This window comes from Podarcis bocagei (assembly GCF_964188305.1).
Source record: "Podarcis bocagei genome assembly, chromosome: 8".
NCBI classification, from domain to species: domain Eukaryota; kingdom Metazoa; phylum Chordata; class Lepidosauria; order Squamata; family Lacertidae; genus Podarcis; species Podarcis bocagei.
Genome location: NC_138133.1, coordinates 93,043,375 through 93,065,672, shown reverse-complemented (window position 1 = coordinate 93,065,672; position 22,298 = coordinate 93,043,375). Strand labels below are relative to the sequence as shown.

The following is a 22,298-nucleotide window of genomic DNA, read 5'->3' as shown; positions in this document are numbered from 1 at the left end:
GGCGGCTTCCTCCTCCTCCTCCTCCTTCCCGGGCATGGCGGGGCTGGAGCTGCTGTCGGAGCAGGGCTACCGCGTGGACGGGCGGCGCGCCGGGGAGCTGCGCCAGATCCGCGCCCGGCTGGGCGTCTTCGCGCAGGCCGACGGCTCGGCCTACCTGGAGCAGGGCAACACCAAGGCGCTGGCCGTCGTCTACGGGCCCCACGAGGTAGGCAGGCCGGGCGGGCGGGCGGAGGGCCGGGGGGGGGGACCGGGGAGGGAGGGATGGCGGGGCCCGCGGGAGGGCGCAGGGCTCTCCCGACACCGCGCTGCCCTCCTCTCCTCTCCTCCTTCGTCCTCCGGCAGATGCGCGGCTCCCGCGGCAAAGCGCTGCCCGACCAGGCGCTGCTCAACTGCCAGTTCAGCCTGGCCACCTTCAGCACCGGCGAGCGCAAGCGGCGGCCCCACGGCGACCGGCAGGCGGGCGAGATGAGCCTGCAACTCAAGCAGACCTTCGACGCCGCCATCCTCACCCAGCTCTACCCGCGGTCGCAGATCGACATCTACGTGCAGGTGGGAGGGGGGGGATGGTGCAGCCCCCCCAGCATCCTCTAAGAGGGCAGCAAACTTGGGGGGGGGGTGCCTTGGCCCCATAAATCCATCCCAGTGCCCCCCACCCTCATCCTTCCCATTTGTTGGAAGCCGCCCAGAGGGGCTGGGGCAACCCAGTCGGATGAGTGGCATAGAAGTAATAGAATAATAATACCAATCTAATAATATAATATCAACCCTGTCAGGTGGGTGGCATGCAATAAATAAATTATTAAAATTCCAGTAGCCCCTTAGAGACCAACTAAGTTTGTTATGGGTATGAGCTTTCGTGTGCATGCGCACTTCTTGGTCTCTAAGGTGCTACTGGAAGGAATTTTTAAATTTTGTTTTGACTACGGCAGACCAACATGGCTACCTACCTGTAAATAAATTATTAGCATCACCATCACTCTATAAAAAGCATAATTCAGAATAGCAGCTTGCAGAACCCGCTAAGGAAAATAACATCATAAAATTCAAAACAGTAACAATTAATTGCACTTTGATTCAAAATCCAATGAAAATGACTCAGTTTAATTAATTCAACAAGAGGGGCGAGCTTGATTCAGCGATCCCAGGTTTGCAAAGTCCATTACCCCTTGACTCCTCCTTGCCTCTTTCCTCGCTCCCCCAGCAAGACATAGCTGTGCGCATGGGTGCCCTTTCCCCGGGCGTGCTGGGTGCCTGAGGGCCCGGCTCTGGCTGGGGGCCTTGGGTGGGGAGGGGCTCCTTCCGCCGGGTCCTGAGGAAGCCTTTCCTGCGCCTTCCAGATCCTGCAGGCGGACGGCGGCAACTACTGCGCCTCGGTGAACGCGGCCACCCTGGCGGTCATTGACGCCGGCATCCCCATGCGGGACTACGTCTGCGCCATCTCGGCCGGCTTCCTGGAGGACACGCCCCTGGCCGACCTGAACTACGTGGAGGAGGCGGCCGGCGGCCCCCAGATGGCCCTGGCGCTGCTGCCCAAGTCGGAGCAGATTGCGCTGCTGGAGATGAACGCCCGGCTGCACGAGGACCACCTGGAGCGCATCATGGAAGCCGCCAGCAAGGCCTGCAAGGACGTCTACGCCGTGCTAGACCAGGCGGTGCGGGAGCATCTGCGCGAGGTCACTGCTCTGCTGGGCAAGTGAGCCCCCTCCCGGCTGCACTGGGGGTGAGGGGCACAGAGCGGTGGAAGATGCCTCCTCCTCCTCTGCCCTTTTCTCAGGTGGCGCCAGCTGGATGCAGCCAAGAATCTCCCCCTTCCTCCCTGAACTGAGCCGCTCTCTGTGGGAGAGGAATGCGCAGCTAGATGCAGGCCTGTGTTGCACTGCCTGCGGTGCTTTGCACTAAGCCTTTTTGTACAGGGTTGCTTCTTTTTTACATGCCAGAGAATTAAATATTCTTCCAAAGAAAGTACGGAGTGTGGATCACTTGGGCACACGTCACGTGGCTTCCCTCTGGCCTCAGGACTGGTTGAGATTTAAGAGCAGGTGAGCCTCGCCCCCCCTGACCCGGGGTTCTGTGCGAGTGTCTTCAGTAAACACACCGTTGTGATGCTTGACTTGGCCAGAACAACTCTGGCTGCTGGGGGGCCACAGAAGGGGAGTCCAAAGGCCTGTCACTTTGCACAGCTTACATGGGGCCATTCCTTCATCTTAGCTGCACACATGCATAGAAATTAAGTTGCGCTCTCAGAGGAAAAGCATGCCTGCATTATCAGAGCTAACCAGTGATAGAAACTCAGATATATAATCAAATTGCCCAAATGGCACCTTAAACCTAGGCTACGGTTGCCACAATGAGATACCCAGGCACTGCCCCCCACCGGTGGTAGGCAGGAGCTGGGACCGAGCAACGGGAGCTCAACCTGTAGCGGGGATTCGAACCGTCGACCTTCTGATTGGCAAGCCCAAGAGTGGTTTGGACCATAGCACCACCAGCGTCCCTAATTTATATAGTACTTTATATTATAAATAACAAATCTCAAAGCAGTTTACAACATGTTAAAAATCAAATAAAACAATCCAGAATAAAACAGATTCAAGCTTCAAGGAAAATATTTCACATCCTTCTCTAAGTGACATTTGGCTTTCCTCATTCACCAACCCGGCATCCAGGGATCTCCACATTGTCGTCGCAGTTATAAGCGCACCAGTCGCAAAACATGCCTGGTGAGTTTCTAACACTGGATAGGAGATCTAGCAAAGCATGTACTATAACTTCCACTACAGTTCTCTGCAGAAGCAGCCCATCCACACTGAGTGCCCACCAAGGTTGGCAAGTGCTTATGCCATGTGCTCTTTGCACAGGATGGTGCCTGTGGCATGACACATGCACCCGGGCTTCTCTGCAGGTCATTTTGGCTCTTGGCTGGCATGGTGGATGACTGGTTCTACCCTGGGCAGGTGGGGGGAGTCAGAGTGGGTCACTTCTTGGGCCCTTCCAGCCCACATTGTGGAAGAATGCAAGTGGGGGGACGCTAGCCTGGGCAGGAGCTCCTTCAGTGGCCCTGGGGTCAGGCGAGGGGCACATGCCAGTCACAAGCTTCGGGGGAAAGGAATTAACCTCAAGGAGGGGCACCAGCATAGCCCCATCCCACATGGTCTGAGAACTGTTGCTGTGCCACGGAGGTACCACAGTCAGCAGATAATAAATGCAAGAGCCGTGGCCAGGCTGAGTGAGCTGCAACATTTCCCAGCAAAGACCTTGGAGGCAACGTGTCCTGGCAGGAGCAAAAAGTGCATGTGGGAAGCTGCCTCATACCAAGGGATCAGCCCCCTAGCTCAGTGGATCTCTGGGGTGTCAGGCAGGAGTTTTCCGAGCCCCACCTGGAGACGCCAGCAGGGACTGAGCATGGCATGCACAGTGGAGGCTGTGGGCTCGTTCCCAGGCTAGGAAAACACAGCTGCCCAGGGATGTTCGGGTGATCTCTGTTGGTGGCAGGTGCTCCAAGGAGAGACGCAGCAGGGCCTGGCCCGGAGAGGAGCTCCTCTTGTGCAGAAGGCCTGTCTGCTGCGCCATCAAACGGGGGGGGGGGGGGCTGGCCTGGGGCTCCAGGGGGGCTTCCTGGACTTGCCCTTGAGCAAGCCACCCTCTCCGACCTGCCAGACTCGGCCCAGGACACAGCCTGGAAGACCAGGAGCCAAGAGGCGGAGGCCCCGGGGAGGGCGCCGGGCGGAGCAGGGGGGGCACCACAGCTGGTCCGGGGCCAGGGGCCTCTGCTTCTGCTGCCCGCCTCCAAAATTAAAGGAAATTGCAACCCCCAGGCGGAGAAGGAGAGTTGGGAGCGGGCTTGTGCGGTGCAGGAACCGCAGCTTCCCTTGGCCCCAAGCGCACTCTGCACATGCTCGGAGGACCTCTTGTGCCCTCCCCCCTCGGGAGAGCGACCTTCTTAGGCCCGGAAGCGCCGCCAGACCACAGAGTCCACCGTGGGCTGGAGCGGCCGTTCCGGAGGCGGAACTTCCGGCGGGCTCCTTGCCGCGCCCGCCCTTCCGCTTCCCCTCCGCCCGGGCCCGCTCTGGCCGGCTCCTCTCGCTGCTCCCGTGCGCTCGGCCGCCCCGGAAGGAGCCCCGCCTGGACGGTGGGTGCGGGGCCCGGTTTTCCCCGCCTACCTCCCCTCGCCCCGCCCCTCGCGGTGGGGGGGGGTCCTCGTCCCGCCTGTCTGGCCCCCCAAGGGCCCTGCGAGGGAGGCCAGGCGGGGGGGGGGCGGGTGAGAGGGGGCGGGATTCGAACCCAGGTCCCTGCCAGGTCTGAGCCCAATGAAAGGGGGAAGGGGGGGCGGGAGGGGTGAATGTGGTTGTTCTTCTCATTGTTGTTGTTATTAATGGCGTTGCCCCCCCTTCTCTGCCCCCCAGGGCCCTGAGAGCTCTGCGCGGCCATGGGGCTGCTCTCGGACCCCTACCGCCGGCGCGCCCTCTCCCGCCTCCTGCTCCGCCTCAATACCCCGCTCTGGTGAGTAGCATCGGGGCAAGACCTCGGGGGGGGGGGCTCCCTTGGGGCACAGCCCCCCTGACCCCCCAACGGCCTCCCTCTCCGTCTCTCCGCAGCATCATCAGCTTCCTGGTGGGGCTGGGCTGGTTCCTGGGCTTGGCCTTCCACCCTTTCACGCTGCGCATCTACATGTCGGAGAACGCCATGGGCTCCACCATGGTGGAGGAGCACTTCGTCCACGGGGAGCGCGCCCTCTCCTACGCCCGGGAGTTTGCCGGCCACAAGAAGAAGGCGGGGTGAGTGAGGGGCTTGGGAGACCCCTGGGGGGCAGAGGACCTTCTGGGCCGCACCCCGAGTGCGTCCGGGGCTGGCACTCTCGGGCCTCTGCAGCCCCCCAGGTGAACCCAGTGGCTCAGAGCAGGCCTTTTGGTGCCACCCCCAACATTGCTGACCCAGAGAGAAACCCCACCGCTCCCTGACTCTACAAGAAGGAAAGTCTTCCATTCTGCCAGGAGTGGGATATCGAAGGGAAGAAGCAGTTTTGCCCCCAGTGCAGTTTAGGGTCTTTCTGCCCCTGGTGGGTTGGCCTTGGCACACCTTGGCAGCTGGCTTCCAATCTCTTAACAATAGCAATAGAAAGTGAGCCTTCTGCAGATACTTTTCTGAGGTGTGGATAAGCCTTGCCTCCTCTTTAAACCCTTATATAATGAAGAATAAATTGTCAGTGTTGAGTGTTTCCTTCCATTGAAGGTCCACTCAAACCCAAGCCTGGTTTTCTTATGGAGACAGTGCAAGATTTTCCTACAAATGTGCACATGATGTAAAGTACGCAGGTGCTGAAATGCATCAGGCAGGGGGCCTTCTCGGTGGTTGCACCCTCCCTGTGGAACGCCTTCCTATCAGATGTCAAGGAAATAAACAACTATCTGTCTTTTAGAAGACATCTGAAGGCATCCCTGTATAAAGGTAAAGGTACCCCTGACCGTTAGGTCCAGTCGCAGATGTCTCTGGGGTTGCAGCATTCATCTCGCCCTATAGGCCAAGTGGGCCGGCGTTTGTCCGCAGACAGCTTCCGGGTCATGTGGCCAGCATGACTAAGCCACTTGTGGCGAATCAGAGCAGTGTATGGAAACCCCATTTACCTTCCCGCCATTTACCTTCCCCCTATTTATCTACTTGCACTTTGACATGCTTTCAAAATGCTAGGTGGGCAGGAGCTGGGACCGAGCAACGGGAGCTCACCCCATCGCAGGGATTCGAACCGCCAACCTTCTGATCAGCAAGCCCTAGGCCAGGGGTCAGCAAACTTTTTCAACAGGGTGCCAGTCCACTGTCCCTCAGACCTTGTGGGGGGCCAGACTATATTTTGCGGGGGGAAATGCACAAATTCCTATGCCCCACAAATAACCCAGAGATGCATTTTAAATAAAAGCACACATTCTACTCATGTAAAAGCACGCTGATTCCCGGACCGTCCACAGGCCAGATTTAGAAGGTGATTGGGATCCAGCTCCCGGGCCTTAGTTTGCCTACCCATGTCCTAGGCTTTGTGGTTTAGACCACAATGCCACCCGCGTCCCCCTGCAGCCCTATATAGGGAAGTTTTTAAGGAATGATGTTTGAGTATGTTCTGATATGTGGTGTGAGCCACCCAGAGTGGCTGGGGAAACCCAGCTAGATGGGTGGGGTATAAATATTATTCTTATTATTAACATTAAAGTGTAATGCAGATGATTTCATTGTATCTCTCTTCATACTCTGGTGACACAGTGTAGGATAGCTCAGCCAGCTTAACTGGCCCGCCTGCCACCTTGTCGAGACCCCCTCCCTCCTCAAGGGGGGCACTGCTGTAAAAGCTCGTGGGGCAAAAGAGGAGAGCTGGGCCCTCACCCGGTGCCCCTGGTGCCCCTTCCTCTCTCCCCAGGGGCATGCCGGTGGCCTGGCTGGAGAAGACCATGTGGAACCTGGGCCTGGAGGTCTACAAGCAGCCCTTCTCCCGCACACTGCCTTTCCCCGACGAGATGCGAGAGAGATACGTAGGTGCTTCCAGGCTCCTCCCTGGGCCGGCGGGGGGGCCGGGGTGCGGCTGTTCCGCTGCTGGGGAGATGAACCCTGGGGCTGCCCTTCTCTTTGCAGATGGTCAAGGGCACCAACGTCTACGGGATCCTGCGGGCTCCCCGGGCAGCCAGTACGGAGTCCTTAGTGCTGAGCGTCCCCTGCAGTGTGGGGCAGCAGAACAACCAGGCCGTGGGGCTGATGCTGGCGCTGGCCTCCCACTTCCGAGGTGAGCTGGGAGGGGTGGGGCTGAGGGCTTCCCTTTGCCACACCTTTAGAGATCCTTCAGCTGATCGCTGCTACACTAGAGATGTGAGGGCCGGGGGTGGGGGGTGTTGTCCCCTGTTCCCCTCTATTTGTTTCCCCCAAAAATGGAGGAGTGCAATCCAAGCCAGTTGGAATCCAGGCCAAATAGGCTCATTTGCATTTGTGCAAGTTTAAACCTGGGTTTTCCGTATCTCAACCTTCCCAGAACTACCGTATTTTTCGCTCTATAAGACGCACCAGACCACAAGACGCACCTAGTTTTTGGAGGAGGAAAACAAGAAAAAAAAATATTCTGAATCTCAGAAGCCAGAACAGCAAGAGGGATCGCTGCGCAGTGAAAGCAGCAATCCCTCCTGCTGTTCTGGCTTCTGGGATAGCTGCGCAGCCTGCATTCGCTCCATAAGACGCACACACTTTCCCCCTTACTTTTTAGGAGGGAAAAAGTGAGTCTTATAGAGCAAAAAATACGGTATATTGCATGAAATTTCCTAGAACGAGACGGGGGTAAGATCCAGCTTCCTCCCTAGTTTCCCTTCCCCTGGCTGGGAGGGAAGAACCGGGTCTGCCTGTTGCTTCCTTTGGGGGGGGGGGGCGATGTGTGCCAGTGCTGGGCCTGCCCAGGGGGTTCATGGGGGCTGCTGAGCTTCCCCTGTGTCCTAGGTCAGATCTATTGGGCCAAAGACATCATCTTCCTGGTGAACGAGCACGACCTGATTGGGATGGAGGCCTGGCTGGAGGCGTATCATGACGTCAACGTCACAGGTGAGAGGGCGCTGCCTGGGGGGGGGGGTTGCCCAGCCGCCCTGGGGGAGTCTGCCTGGAGCACCTGCCTTGGAGCGGCTGGGGGGCTCCTCTTGTTTCTCCAGAGCGGCCCCCTGTGTCTCTCTGCCAGTTCTTTCGCTGTCTGCATTCCCCAGGCCTGGCCCAGACCCCCAACGTCCCTGCACCCAGCCAGCTCTTCCAGGGTCCTGTTATCCAGCCACAAAGGCTCAGATGTCAAAGAGAACAACAACCACCAGGCTTTTAGGAGACATCTGAAGGCAGCCCTGTTCAGGGAAGCTTTCAATGTTTGATGTATCATAGTATTTTAATATTCTTTTGGAAGCCGCCCAGAGTGGCTGGGGAAACCCAGCCAGATGGGCGGGGTATAAATAATAAATTATTATTATTATTATTATTATTATTATTATTATTATTATTATTATTATTATTATTATCTCCTAACCCCCCCCCCCCACCGGGCTTCTGCCCTGCCCTGTCGCAGAACGACTGGCTCCTGTCCTCTAGGAATGAAGGGCAGCGCCCCCTTGCCCCGTGATGCGAACGGCCACCACCCTCATTAGCTTTTATTTTCTCTCCCCCCGCAGAGGTGCACTCGTCAGGGATGTTGGGTCGGGCAGGAGCCATCCAGGCCGCCATTTCCCTGGAGCTGAGCAGCGACGTCATCACCAGCTTTGACGTGGCCGTGGAGGGGCTGAACGGGCAGCTGCCCAACCTGGACCTCGTCAACCTCTTCTACTCCTTCTGCCAGAAGAACGGGCTGCTCTGCACCATTCAGGGCAAGGTGGGGCCCAGGGGGGCTGCTGGAGGGGGAGGCCATTTGGGCCCTGCCCAGGACCCCCTAGGCAAAGGCCTGCAAGGGAAGCGGCCCCAGCTGGCTGGAGGGGAGGCTCCGGCCTTGCCTCTTTCCCTGTCCTGTCCGTGGGGTGGGTTTCTCCGCTCCTGGGTTGTGAGGGCAGGGAGCTGCTTTGGGCCAATTGTCCTGAGTCCCCTCTCCGCTCCCCTCCAGCTGCAGCGCTCCGACTGGGACTCCCTGCCGGCCTTCGTCCACTCTCTGCAGACGATGCTTCTGATGGTGCTCAAGCAGGGCTCCGGCCGGCCGCAGGGGGACCACGGGCTCTTCCTGCGCTACCACATCGAGGCCATCACCCTGCGCGGCATCAACAGCTTCCGCCAGTACAAGTTTGACATGGGCATGGTTGGCACGTGAGTAGGCGGCCTTGGCAGGACGTGGGTGCGAAGGAGCCTGTTTGGGGAGCAGACTTTGGCCTGTGTGGAAGCTGAGAAGGGTTGGGATACGCCCACACCGGCCTCAGGAGAGCATGGGTACTGGATCAGGCCAAAGAAGAGCCCCTCTAGCCTGGCATCCTGCTCTCCCAGTGGCTGAATGCCCCTGGAAACCTAGGAATCCAGGTAGACTGCCTCTGGGCTTGGAGGTTCCATGAGAGCATAAGTGGGGCCTGGTTGTTGGTTCAGGCCAAAGAAGAGGCCCTCTGGTCCAGCCTCCTGTTCTCCCAGTGGCCAGCCACTATGTGGCCCCAAGGGAAGAAGGCCACAAGCAGGATTCGAACCCAGGAGCTGCTCTCTCCCTTCCTGTGCTTTCCAGCAACTGGTTCTCAGAAGCCCTGCTGCCTCTGATTGTGGGTGCAGAGCAGAACCATCCTGGCCCGGAGCCATCCATAGCCCTCTCCTCCTCCTCCATGAATTGGTCCCATCCTCTTTCAAAGCCAAGAATTCTGCCTCTCACCCCGTCGCTTCCCTTCCCCAGGACCCTGGAGGGAATGTTCCGGAAGCTGAACAACCTGCTGGAGCGCCTCCACCAGTCGTACTTCTTCTACCTGCTCCCGTCTCTCTCCCGCTTCGTCTCCATCGGGCTCTACATGCCAGCCTTCGGGTTCCTCATCCTCATCCTGGTCCTCAAGATATCCTCCTCCTCTGTGTGGGGAGCAGGGAGAGGGGCTGGGGGAGTTTCTGTCTCTTGCTGCTTCTGAGCTGGGATCCAGGGAGGGTCAGAGGAGAAGCTCCCACTTGAGGAGCCCAGCTGGGGGGCCACATAGTGGAGGACTCCCCGGGAAGCAGACGGACTGATGGTCCCAGCCGAGGCAGCTGCGTCTGTCTCCAGGAGAGGCTCCCTCTGACCACCAAGCGTTGGGGCCTTGCAGGGAGGCGCTTGGGAGCCCAACTCGAGGGTCCTCTGGCCTGAGGGTGGCTTTTTCTGTACCTCTTGGGAGCCAGAGGACAGGACAGGCTCTGGAGCTTCTGCCCTGACCAGCTGCGAGGATGAACAGAAGCTGAGAGGGCCTGGGGCATCCCCTGTTGGGAAGATGGCCTGAGCAGACTTCAGTGGTGCCAGGCTGCCAGCCCTACCCTTCAGCCGGACAGCGTCCTTGTGCGATGTTGTTCCTGTGCCAGAAGGAAGAATTTCAGCAAACACAGCTTCTCCTGTCACTGGCTGCGTCCCTCTGGACTCCTCTCTTCCATGCAGCAACTGCGGCCCATAGGCCTGGCAGCCAAGCCCTTCAGGAGCAGCCCTGGTTTGCTGCAGCCCCGATGAGTGGGCGAGAGGCCTCCCTTGGGTGCCCCCTGTGTGTGTCTGGCCAGGCTCAGCCTCACTCTGCCCTGTGCGTCTCCCTCCACTTGTCATTCATCTCAGCAGAGCTCTGGCAAATGCCAGAGGTGTTCCGACAAGAGGTCGAGGGGTGTTAGGTTCCCTGGCATCGCCTTAGCTAGACCCTGGAAGGCCACCCCCCTTGGTGCTCCTCTGGATACTTGGGGAGGGGATGTCTGGTTGGTGTCCCCTAGGATTTGGGTGAGGGGAGTTCCTGGCTTGGCTCATCGCGTCCTCTGAGGTCCTGCCTTTCCCTTGACTCCTCCTTCCTCTTCACGCTCTGGACCTGTGGATGAAGCTGAGCCGCTACGATGTGGACCCAGATGACCGGCTCTGCGACGGAGACCAAGGTCCTAGTGCTGTTGCTCTGGAGGTGAGATGATGTGGCAGGGAGTGGCGGGGTCCCTGGGGAGGGGGCAGAGAAGGGACTCGGTGGTGGGAAAGGACCTGCGTGGGAATTGCTCGCCTCTTGAAGTCACCCTGCACAGCCCATTCCTGCAATCCTGCACCCCCCCCTGAAAAAAACATGGGTGCTGCTTGTCTGCTCCTGGAATGGTCAGTCCTCTCACACTGACTGCTTCCAGCGCATGGCATTGTAGTGTTTCCAAAGTAAAGGAAGGATTGGACTTTGATTAATAAGATACACACGAGGCTGGGAGGGGTGCGTATAATGATAATTCCTTTCCACTCCTCGGCCCAGGTCGTTTTATTCACAAAAGACTTTTTACACAGTGTTCGTAAGAACCAATCAGATTTCCTCTGAGCATTTCAAAAAAAACCACGTGGGACAAAGTCAGATCAGAAGAAATTCTGTTAACTACAAAGAAACTATCTCCTACTTGAGCACGCATATGTAGTTCAGAGTAAATAAAATAGGAATAAAAGGAGGAATGCATTCAGCCAAACCCCGGAGGTCATAGACAGGAGTACACAGGAGAGGTAGGATGGCAGCATTTGCCCTCTCCTTGTGAACTCTCTTCCTGGCCCTTAAGATCTACATCAAAGCTACCTTCTATCTGGATGACCCAGGATACCTGATGCAGCTGGTCTGTGTTTCAGAATGCTGATACGTGCCTGTCAGGCGTAGAGAAAGCAAATGGCCGAGGTGCAGAGACTTGTGGGATTCAATCAGAAACTATTGTCAATGAATCAAACCCAGTCAACGCCATGCTTTCATTGCTGTCACAATGGCTTGCTCCATAGTTCATAATTCCTCATAGCAATCCCACCTGACCCCCACACTCTGGATATCTGCACCCCTACATGGCATGGGCAACAAAGAGAGAGCACCCCAAAAAGACATGGCTGGTTGAGGAAGAGAACGGCTTGGAAATGTGATGCTCCCTGGACACCTTGAGACTAAAATGCGCTTGAAGATCCTCCTGAGTCTGCAGGCCCCGAAGAGCCAGGCTTTGCCAGCCCCCTCCCCTCTTCTGCCCTGGGCCAGGCGTGCTGTGGGGGTCAAAGTGGTCCTGCTTTTCGGTGCAGTTGCTGCCCTTGTTCCAGCAGAGATCCCCAAATGCACAATGAACTCTTCTTTGGGGAACGGGTGGGGTTGTTTTTGCCCCCCCCCGAAACCCCCACCAGCCTTAGCCGCGACTCCTGGCCCTCCCACCCAGGGAGGGGGCCCTTCTCCTGACCCCTCTGCCCTCCTCTCTCACCCAGGAGCCCAAGCCCAGCCTGCTGACGCTGGTGCCCCCGCTGCTGATCTGCCACGCCACGGGGCTGGCCCTCTACTTCGTGCCCATCCTGGGGCAGCAGGTGGCCACACACCACTTCCCCGTCTCGGAGTCAGAGGCTGTGGTGCTGACGGTCATTGCCATCTACGTGGCGGGGCTGGCGTTGCCCCACAACACGCACAGGTGACGGGGAGGGAGGGGAGGAGACGGCCCGGCCAGGTGGGGGCCCTGGGGCGACTCTTGCCTGCCCCGGCACAAGGCAGGGAGAGGGCGAGACGTGCAGAGCTTGAAGGGGTGCCTGATTGCCCAGCGCTCTCTGGGGCAAGGGCCAGGCTGCTGCTGCTCTTCTTTTCCAGGGGCTGTGGCTGTGCCGCCTGCAGACTGGCTCTGTCTCTCTGCCCCGCAGGGTCCTGACGGGCTCGGGAAGCGACCGTGGCTGGATGACGCTGAAGCTGGTCTCGCTCCTCTACCTGGCCATGCAGCTGGGCTGCATCACCCTCATCAACTTCTCCCTGGGCTTCCTGCTGGCCGTCACCATGGTGCCTGTCGCTGCCCTTGTCCAGCCCACGGGGCCCAAGTACGTACGCCCTGGGGCTGCTGCCTGCTTCCCTCTCTGCCCCCACCCCACAAGAACTGGGCTGCAAAGGACAGGGATCACCAGAATTGCCCAGGGCAGATGACGGGGCGTCTCCTTGCCACTCCTCCCCCTGCGCTCTGTCCTCCAACTACAAAGGGAGACAGAGGCCTTTCAGTGTTGCTGGGAGTTCGCAGCTGCCCTCAGCTGCAGCCAACACATCAGGGAAGGTGGCAGCTGTTGTCTAATGGCATCACTTGGGCACTTGCAGCCTCCCCATCCCTGGCCTAATGAAGTGGCCGCGTTCCCCCTCTTCTGGACCAGTTCTTTGCGGGGAAAGCCAAGGGCCTGAGGAAGAAGCAAGAAGGCAAATGCTTGGCAGAGCCAAATTTGTTTCTGTATGTTGGGCTTCCTCAGGACACGCAAAGCAGAGCTGCCCACATCAGGACGATGTGTTTGGCCTTAGTTTCAAAATGGAGATACAAATAGGACTCTTTTGTCCAAAAGGTGCTTTGCAGGAATAGAGTCCTCCCCATTATCCTTCTGTGGGGGTGTTGCGGAATTTAGGGGTGGGGAGTGTGTCCCCCAGGCAAGCTTCTCAGCTTTTCAAATTTGTGGCCCTGGACCCTTGGTCCTGTCCTTCAGGGCGGTGGGTGTCTCAACCCTGTCCATGGCTGAAGAAGGAACGGTTGCTTTAGGAAGGTGGGGGTTCTCCGTTTGTTTTTGTTCCTCAGTATTTGTATCAAACTTTATTTTGGTCACAGACCTGCATAAGATAAAAAATACTGATAAATAGAATGCGTAAAACTTAAATGAGGTAAGGGATAAAAACGAGTAGTTAAAAGGTGATATCATACATAACTTAAAAAGATAGAAACAAGTACAAACGGTTAAAAGTGACTGTAAGAGAGGGAGTGTGAAGGAGCACAGGTCTTGCATTTGGGGCCTAGTTTGTGGCGCAAACCACCCTTTGACGAATATCCATCATGGCAGCGCAAAATCTAGCAATTGAGTATGTCACATCTGGGTTTTCATCTTGAAGTAGCAGGGAGGGATGAAGTTGTTCTGTGCGACTTGGAAACGTTTTTCGTCTTGTTTTATCGTGTATTCTGTGTTTTTATCTTGTACTTCTATCTTGTGAACTGCCCTGTGATCTACAGGCAAAGGGAGGCATGCAAATTTTAACAACGAACCCCACAACACACCCTGCCCTTTCGGGGTGGGCCTGCCCCTGCCCGTGTGCCCGCAGGAGCCCAGAGCTTTCTTTCCCCGTTTCCTCCCCCAGGTACCTCTACGCTGTGCTGCTGGTCCTGGTCACGCCAGCGGCCACACTTCTCTTCTGCATCTTCCTGTACCAGGAGCTCATTGAGTACCCCATCTCCCTGCTGGAGGGCTGGCAGCGCTTCTTGCAGGCGATTGCTGAAGGGCTGTTGGACCACCACCTCTACGGCTCCATCGTCTTCCCCTTCATCGCCATCTTCGTCTACCCCTGCTGGCTTCTGCTCTGGAATGTGCTTTTCTGGAAGTAGCCCCCTGACGCCGCCCCTGTGCTTGAACTGGCCTGCCCCAATCCACTTTGGACGGGACTTCCCTGGGGCGGCCAGGCGAGATTTCCCTTCCATCCTGCTGGGTGCCACTGTGATTTCAGAAATGTGAAACTCGGGGGCAGGCGGGTGAGGCCTCCTGAAGCCATCAGCTGGACTCTGCAGGGGATGCCTGCTTGGGAAATATCCTGGTCTTGTGGGATTTGACGTCTGCGGCAGCTGCAGCCACGGTTCATAGTTCTGGGTGTGGGGCTGGCTGGGCAGCTGCTCAGAGCTTGCAGGAGAGAGGGAGCTTGGGCTGGGGTAACTGGGTCCTGGTTCTTTTGTGGTGGTCCTGCTTTCAGTCATGCGTGTGACTCTCAGGGGCAGGGGGGCAGCCTGGGGTGTGGCTGGTCCTTTTCTCGGTGGCTTCAGCTTCCACGCGGACCAGGTGGGGCCAACAACCAGCTCTGATGTTAGCAATGCAAGATGATACTGGGGGGGGGGGGGAGTGGCTGTGTACAATCTTTAAATAAAAATAAAGGCAAAAGGTTTTGATACAGTGCTTGCACTTATTTTCATCCTGACTCCTCACCAGAAACACAGCTCTTGGGGCGTCTGCTAACAATTCAGAATATCAACCATAACCTTGAACTTAAGATGTATTAAGAGAGTAAAGCAAAGCAGCAGCTGGTCCCGTTATAACGGGGGTGGGGCACATCTTTGGCCCTGCAGATGTGGCTGGACTGCAACTCCCATCAGCTCCAGATGACAGGGCATGCGTTTATACTGCTGCAGGTTCACTGGTTTCATGTTGTCTTTTTGTTGTAATGCTACTGGGTTTTGTTCTAACGATACTGGTTGGTTTTATGTTGTACACAGCTTAGAGATTTTTATTTTATTATGTATTAATTAAAGTTGTATACTGCTCTTCATCCATAGATTTCAGGGTGGTTCACAACAGAAAAACACAAGATTCTCTCACTCTATAAAAAAAGAACAAAACAAACCAAGACACACACACCCCACACACACATTTAAACGGGTATCAGACGTTATGCAGCCCAAGGCCTAGTGGAAGAACATTTTTACCTAGCATCTAAAGGCATTTAATGAAGGTGTCAGGCGAAGCTCCCTGGGGGAAGAGCATTTCACAGACAGGAAGCCACTACACACTTTGAATTGGGCCAGGAATGTGCACCTGCCCTTCAGCCTAAGGTCCCTTGGGCAAGAGCCTCAGCTGCTCCTGGGCAGATTTCTCCCTGTGCCTCTGCCAGCCTGAGCTGAGGGAGCAGAGGGTTGGGGCTGCAAGGCAAGGCTTAGAAGCAGCACATACCGACTCCACTGACTCCCTTTTCAGGTACAACAAAAGGAGGCACTGGGAAAGGTGAGAGGCTCCCGCCTGAAGCCCTGGCGAGCCATTGCTGCCGGTCAGTGTCGGCAGTACGGAGGTGGATGGGCAGCTGGGTCTAGCAGGCAGCTGGCTGGGCTCCTTTTCCACTCCTTGTTGTTGTTTAGTCGTTTATAGTCGTGTCCGACTGTTCGTGACCCCCTGGACTAGAGCACGCCAGGCCCTCCTGTCTTCCACTGCCTCCCGCAGTTTGGTCAAACTCATGCTGGTGGCTTCAAGAACACTGTCCCACCATCTCGTCCTCTGTCGTCCCCTTCTCCTTGCGCCCTCCATCTTTCCCAACATCAGGGTCTTGTCCAGGGAGTCTTCTCTTCTCATGAGGTGGCCAAAGTCGTGGAGCCTCAGCTTCAAGATCTGTCCTTCCAGTGAGCACTCAGGGCTGATTTCCTTCAGAATGGAGAGGTTGGATCTTCTTGCAGTCCATGGTATTCTGAAGAGTCTCCTCCAGCACCAGAATTCAAAAGCATCCATTCTTCGGCGATCAGCCTTCTTGATGGTCCAGCTCTCACTTCCATACATCCCTACTGGGAAAACCAGAGCTTTTACTATACGGACCTTTCCTGGCAAGGTGATGTCTCTGCTTTTTAAGATGCTGTCTAGGTTTGCCATCGCCTTTCTCCCAAGGAGCAGGCGTCTTTTAATTTCGTGACTGCTGTCACCATCTGCAGTGATCATGGAGCCCAAGAAAGTAAAACCTCTCACTGCCTCCATTTCTTCCCCTTCTGTTTGCAATGTGATGGGCCCACCCCTACGAGGGTCATGAAGGAGTTAAAGCGACGGAGCACGCCGTTCCTAGAGGGGACATAGAAAGCGCAAGGAGGTGACACCATAGAGCGGCTCCTCCCCGCCTGGCATTTCCCGCTGGAGGCCGAGGAGCCTCGCCAAGGGGAGCCGGGCGAGACTCCAAGCGGGTCGCACTGCGGGGCTGGCCTTGGGCGGCCCCCCTCCCGCTTCCAGCTGAGGAAAGGACTCAGCGGCGCCTCTCCGGCTCAACGCGGAAGCGTCCCGTCGGCAGGAGGAGAAGGCCCTCTCTTCACTTTCATAGCTCTATGGGGATTCTTTCGCCCTCCCCGTAGAGCTACAAATATGAAGAGTGACACGCAGCCTCAACTTCCGGGAACAAGAGAAAAGCCTGGCCTGGGAACCGAGGAAGAAGAGCCCCAAAGCGGGATCCGGCCACGGGGCCCAGCCAGCCCAGCCTCCCCGGGGCCGCGAGGCAAAAGCAGGACTGCATCCGAGAGAGCCACCCACAGCCTCCCCCCCCTCCGCGGATGGGCCTGGTCCTCTCTTACTGCGCCTGAGTTCGTGGCCAGGGGCTTCTTCCTCGCGTGGGAGGGAGTTCCGCAGCTGGGCTCTGCCGGGCGTGGAGGAGGCTCGAGCTCGACGAGGAAGGGACTGGGAGCCCAGCCTGACGAGGAGAGCCGCCCGCTCTGGAGCGCAGAACTCGAACCCGGGGCTCCAGGTGGCCAGGAAGGAGGTGCCGCCTCGACAGCCAGAAGGCGGGGAAGCTGTCAAGCCGAGGCTGGGCGCCCCCCTCTCCCGGGCTGGACTAGATGCCCCCGCAGTGTCCCTTCTGACTCCTCCCCCCGTCTCTGTCTCCGCCTCCGACCGGGAAGCCCCGCCCCTCCGGAAGTGACGCCGGACCGCCTTCCGCCGCGCGGTGCCTTGTGGGCGGCTGGGCTGGCCGGCTCCTCTGCAAGATGGCGGCGGCGGCGGCGGCGGCGCGGAGCCTGGCGCGATCCCGGGGGGGCCTCCTGCTGCCTCCCCTGCCCGGGGGGCCCCGCCCGCGGGTAAGAGCCGCCCCCGCCCCGCCCCGCCGCCCCCGGAAGCCCCGCCCCGCCCCGACGGGGGCGGCCCAAGGTCACCGCGTCCCCCGAGGGGTCACCCGACGCCCCTCGCCCGGGGGGCCTGGGGGGGCCGGCAGAGGCGTCCCGGGCGGCGGGGGGGGGACAGAGCCGCCCTCCTTCCCGTGGCGGGGAGTTCCGCAGGTCGCGCTGAGGCGGCGGGGGGGGGGAGCCTGGCGAACCCTCTGCCAGGCCGGCTTTTCTCCCGGGGAGGAGGAGGAGGCCGCCTTTCTCTCCCTCCCCCTGCCCGCCGAGGGGGCTCTGAAGGGCTGGGGCTGCGGCAGGCGGAGCGGAGGGCCAGCCTGCTTCTCGGGATCAGGGCCGGATTCACGTAGAAGCTAAACGAGCTCTAGCTTGGGGACCCCCAAAAAACATTAAAGGGGAAAAACTGGATGTGCATTTCCAAAATAGAAGAGTAAAAACACATGAAATGAAACCTGCACACGGCAGCAGAGTTTTGTGTTGTGTAAGCTCCTCTGATGTAAGTCCTGGCCCCGCCTGCCAGCCTGCTCATGTCTTATAGAGGGTGCCTAAGTTCTGCCTGTGCAAATGGCTTGAGATACCTCTTAGGTCCAGAATCCCAAATCCGGCCCTGCTCAGGATGCGCCTGGAGAGTGGCAGACGGAGGGAGCTGGGCAGCCAGGCGTGGGGACGGGGACCATGCAAAGCAGGGCAAGAAGGGGGCCGGGTCTCTGGTCTGCTGGGTCCCGAGGGCCAGAGGGACTGGAAGCTCCTCTGGGATTCTTGCCGTGAGCACCTGAAGCGCAATTTGGGGCACCTGCAGAGGCTGCAGGAATAGAGGTCGATCCGCAGCTTCTTGTCACCTCTGGGTTTTGCGTTGGTTCTGGCCGCAAAGCCTAGATGGTGTGCTTGGGGTTTGCTTGCTGTTCTTGTTCGCGGTCTCTGCTCAAGCATCCCTCTGCGCGTGGCGGATGCAGCACAATGACTTTGGCAAGGGACCCCCTCCCCACAAACGTTGAGGCATCTCCGAATGGTTGTAGCGTTGCTCATCCTGTAGTCTTATCTATTTTACTTATAAAATTATATAGTGCTGTATCATAGAAATATATTACAACAGTTTACAATAATGTAGAAGTATAAAACCATACAGTGATAACATTTTCAGGCTGCCTTTCATGTCCCCTTTCCTCCACCCCCACAAGGGATGTTCTTGGCTTGTAGACGATTGCCTGATTTCCATGCAGAAAGCCCCAATTTCTGGTCCCCCAGTATCTCCCAGCTGAAAGGAGCAGAGGTCTTCGGCTGGGGAGATACTGCTAGTTCAATTCATTCATTCATTTAGGTAGTTTAGACCCTGATTAACAATTCCCCCCCCCCTCACAGTATAGATGAGATTAGATGAATGGATCGTCTGACGTGGTGTTTGGGAGGCTGCTTTATTATTATTATTATTATTATTATTATTATTATTATTATTATTACTATTACTATTATTATTATGATTACAGTCATACCTTGGTTGCTGAATGCCTTGGAACTCGTATGTTTTGACTCCCGAACGATTGAAAACCAGAAGTGGATGTTCCAGTTTTCAAATGATTTTTGGAAGCTGAACATCTGGCGCGGCTTCTGTGGCTTCTGATTGCAGCCAATCAGAAGCCGCACTCTGGTTTCCAAACATTTTGGAAGTTGAACAGACTTCCGGAACCGATTCCATTCAACTTTCAAGGTATGACCGTATTATTATTATTAGAATTTGTATACAGTAATACCTCTGGATGCGAATGGGATCCGTTCCAGAGCCCCATTCGCATCCTGAAGCAAATGCAACCCACGTTTGCGCAGGTCGCGATTCGCCACTTCCGCGCATGCGCGTGATGTCATTTTGAGCGTCTGCGCATGTGTGAGCAGTGAAACCCAGAAGTAACACGTTCTGTTACTTCCCGGTTGCTGCAGTGCGTAACCTGAAAATGCTCAACCTGAGGCATATTTAACCCAAGGTATGACTGTACTGCCCTATACCTGGAGGTCTGTACTGCCCTATACCAGGGTGGTTCACAGAACAATACTAGGCAAAAGTCCTCGACAGGAGCCCAAGTCTTGCTATTGTAAGGCCTCGGTGAAGCCCCTCCTGTTGTCTGCCCACGAGTTCACTCTGTTGTCCTTTCCCCCCAGGCCAACCTGACCTCCTTGGCAGGTCTCTCCCGAGGCAAGAAGGTGGCGCTGACCACGCTGGGGGTGCTGACGGCAGGCGGAGCAGGCCTGGCCCTGGCCCTCCACACCGCAGTGAATGCTGGCGAGCTGGAGCTGCACCCCCCCAACTACCCTTGGAGTCACAACGGCATGCTGTCGTCCCTGGATCACAGCAGGTGAGGACGGGGCAGAGGTGGCGAGGGAGGCAGAGCAGCGGGGGCGGGGGGGGGGAGTTTTATGAGAACTGGGGCACCCCTTCCCCTTTGCAGCCTGCTAGGGAGCCATTGGAGGTTGGCTGTGCCAGTGGCTGCCCTGTGCCCGCGTCCCGTGGTTTTTCAGTCGGATGACTCACATCAAGCACAAGCTCCTCCCCTCCCCCCTCCCCCATGCTCTGCTTCTTCTTCCCAGCCCCAGAGATGTACAGATCAGAACCAAAGTTCATCTCTGTCAGCGCCCTTCCAGCAGCTGGCACTTGCCAGGACCTGCCGCCTCCTTGGCCTTCCTTGACTACCAAGGCCTGTGCAGTGGTACCTCAGTGAGGATGCTGGAGCCGCTTCCCTGCTGGGTCTCCCACCCTCTCCCCAAGCAGGAAGCAAAGGCTGCTTTATTCCCTGTCACTGTGACCCCGTTGTCTCTCTCCTCAAGTCCACACAGTCATGCCCTGCCTTGCTTTGTGCTCTCCTTCCTTCACCAACCCGGGCACTGACTGTACCCTTTTTTCAGCAGTGGGTGAAACACTCCCATTCCCTTGCATAGGCGCCATTGCCTTTGCTCCCAGAAGATGCTTCCTGCCTGCCTGCTGGGGGAGTTGCCCCAGAGCCAGGAAGGTTTATCTTGGCTGGGCGGATCAGTCCCACGGAGATCCCTCTGTGGGCTGAATCGCGCACCCGTGATTTTCAGCGTCTGTGTTTGCGCAGATGCGATTTTCAGTTTGGCACAGCGTGATAGCAGGCAGCTCGATTCAGGGGTGGCTCGTGGGTCGGTCAAACGACCTCCGCGGGCTGCTTCCAGCCCATGGGCCTTAGGTTGCTGACCCCTGCCCCAGAGTGCCCTATCCACCACCCCAATCCTCCAAGAAGGAAGGAAAACTCTTGCCTGCATTCATCCTCCCTATTGGGAGCTGCTATCTTTGATTGTTTGACTTAGTTTGGTTTTTCTTTCATTTTTAAAAGATATTGTTTGATAGATTGTATTAGCTGTGAGCTGTCACAGGAGGGTTATAACTGGAAGGGGGGCTAGAAACACACCAGAACCTTCTTTGGCTTGTCTCCAGCGTCCGGCGCGGCTACCAGGTGTACAAGCAGGTCTGTTCCGCTTGCCACAGCATGGAGTACCTGGCCTTTCGCAACCTTGTTGGTGTCAGCCACACTGAAGCGGAAGCCAAGGCCCTGGCTGAAGAGGTAGGCTTTGAGTGGGGGGGGGGCACAGGGAAGTGGGGCGGGGGCGGGGGTTGCTGTGGCTGGCAAAGCTGTGGCCCGGAGCCCCTTGCACAGCTGGTCCCTGACTCAGGGGCTCTCCTGCGCTGGCTGGCATTATGGATGGCTTGGTATTGGAGGGCGGGTGGGTGAGACCAAATCATACTGGAAGTGGGGGGAAGCCTGGCTCCCCGGGGCGGCTTGGGACTCTGGCACTCAAGTCTGGCATGTCCCGCATTAGGCTGAGGTGCTGGATGGACCCAACGAGGATGGCGAGATGTTCACGCGGCCTGGAAAGCTCTCGGATTACTTTCCCAAGCCCTACCCAAATCCCGAAGCAGCGCGAGCTGCAAACAACGGGGCGTTGCCCCCCGACCTCAGCTACATCGTCAATGCCAGGTAACGCTGCCCAAACCAGGGCTGGACTAAGGCGGGTGGCCTCTGGCACGTTGGCACGGTTTTGTGCTCTTCCCGGTGGAGGAGCAGAGTCGCCTTTGGTGGTTTTGAGCCTCCCTTGCCCTTCCCTTCCAGGCACGGAGGTGAGGACTACGTGTTTTCCCTCCTCACTGGCTACTGTGATCCACCCGGCGGTGTGAGCTTGCGAGAGGGGCTTCATTACAACCCCTTCTTCCCTGGGGAGGCGATTGGCATGGCACCCCCGATCTACAACGAGATCCTGGAGTATGAGGATGGTGAGTGGGGCCGGGCAGGACTTCCCTTGGGCCGGTTGTGGAGCCCCACAGCAGAATAAAAATGAAGGACTGAAACCTCTGCCCTCTCCTGTGCAGGCACCCCGGCCACCATGTCGCAGATTGCCAAGGACGTCTGCACCTTCTTGCGGTGGGCGGCGGAGCCGGAGCATGACCACCGCAAGCGGATGGGCCTGAAGGTGGGTCTGCCTCTCCCTGTGGGGTAGGGAGCCCTCCAGGCGGCAGGAGCTTGGCTGCCCCAGAGAGCGAGCCGGTGGGAGGTCTGGGAACACGCAAACAGGCCTGCTGAAACGGCCCCCTTCTGCCTGTGTGCTGCTCTCCTAGGAATGCCAGGGGGTGGGGACTCCAGTGATTCATTTCCTGAAATCTTTCTGTAGAAAAGTGACCTTATGCCCCCCCCTCGACTGTCTCCCTCCCCCCCCCCAGATGATGCTGATTATGGGTATGCTGTTGCCCCTCATCTACTACCTGAAGCGGCACAGGTGGTCCGTTCTAAAGAGCAGGAAGATTGCCTACCGGCCCCCCAAGTGACCCATGCTGCCGGTGGGGCGGACCTCTCTCTGATGCCTGCGCTCCGCTGCCTCTACTGCCCTGGGAATGTATGCACAGACTGGCAGGCGGACAGGCGCTCGTCTCCATGCATTTGCTGTTATTTAACGTCTCCATCCGTTCGGTCACCCACAAAGCCTTGGGAAGAGGACCCTGGGTGGGCACCCAATAAAACGCATTTCTTCAACCAGAAATAAGCGGCTGGTGTCTGTGTTGAAATCCAGGTAGTACATCGTATGGATTGTCTTGA

At 57.5% G+C, this 22,298-nt stretch overlaps 3 protein-coding genes and 1 long non-coding RNA gene across 5 annotated transcripts in view; 3 read left to right on the top strand and 1 right to left on the bottom strand.

Annotated features, from left to right (window-relative positions):
- The first annotated feature begins 8 nt into the window (after positions 1 to 8).
- EXOSC4 (exosome component 4) lies at positions 9 to 1,962 on the top strand. Its single transcript, XM_081205353.1, has 3 exons — positions 9 to 205; positions 343 to 549; positions 1,338 to 1,962. Exons 1-3 carry the CDS (start codon positions 35 to 37, stop codon positions 1,695 to 1,697), a joined length of 738 nt encoding a protein of 245 aa, XP_081061479.1. The 5' UTR covers positions 9 to 34; the 3' UTR covers positions 1,698 to 1,962.
- A 2,099-nt stretch (positions 1,963 to 4,061) lies between these two features.
- GPAA1 (glycosylphosphatidylinositol anchor attachment 1) lies at positions 4,062 to 14,900 on the top strand. Of its 2 annotated transcripts, none has more exons than XM_081204664.1 (13): positions 4,062 to 4,129; positions 4,404 to 4,500; positions 4,596 to 4,775; positions 6,404 to 6,515; positions 6,616 to 6,763; positions 7,462 to 7,563; positions 8,169 to 8,365; positions 8,591 to 8,787; positions 9,350 to 9,503; positions 10,467 to 10,562; positions 11,855 to 12,051; positions 12,275 to 12,445; positions 13,728 to 14,900. In XM_081204664.1, the coding sequence occupies exons 2-13, from the start codon at positions 4,427 to 4,429 to the stop codon at positions 13,969 to 13,971; spliced, it is 1,872 nt and encodes a 623-aa protein (XP_081060790.1). In that variant the 5' UTR covers positions 4,062 to 4,129; positions 4,404 to 4,426; the 3' UTR covers positions 13,972 to 14,900. The 2 variants fall into 2 exon arrangements, with proteins under 2 accessions (XP_081060790.1, XP_081060791.1); XM_081204665.1 differs by lacking the exon at positions 4,062 to 4,129 and adding an exon at positions 4,174 to 4,296.
- Positions 13,998 to 22,298, bottom strand: part of LOC308593217 — a 285,688-nt gene continuing 277,387 nt past the window's right edge. Inside the window, exon 2 of the long non-coding RNA XR_014010860.1 lies at positions 13,998 to 15,465. This is a non-coding gene — a long non-coding RNA (uncharacterized lncRNA). The remainder of the gene's footprint in view (positions 15,466 to 22,298) is intronic.
- Positions 17,041 to 22,245, top strand: CYC1 (cytochrome c1). Its single transcript, XM_081205071.1, has 7 exons — positions 17,041 to 17,166; positions 19,357 to 19,550; positions 20,648 to 20,774; positions 21,031 to 21,188; positions 21,321 to 21,481; positions 21,578 to 21,678; positions 21,926 to 22,245. Exons 1-7 carry the CDS (start codon positions 17,077 to 17,079, stop codon positions 22,028 to 22,030), a joined length of 936 nt encoding a protein of 311 aa, XP_081061197.1. The 5' UTR covers positions 17,041 to 17,076; the 3' UTR covers positions 22,031 to 22,245.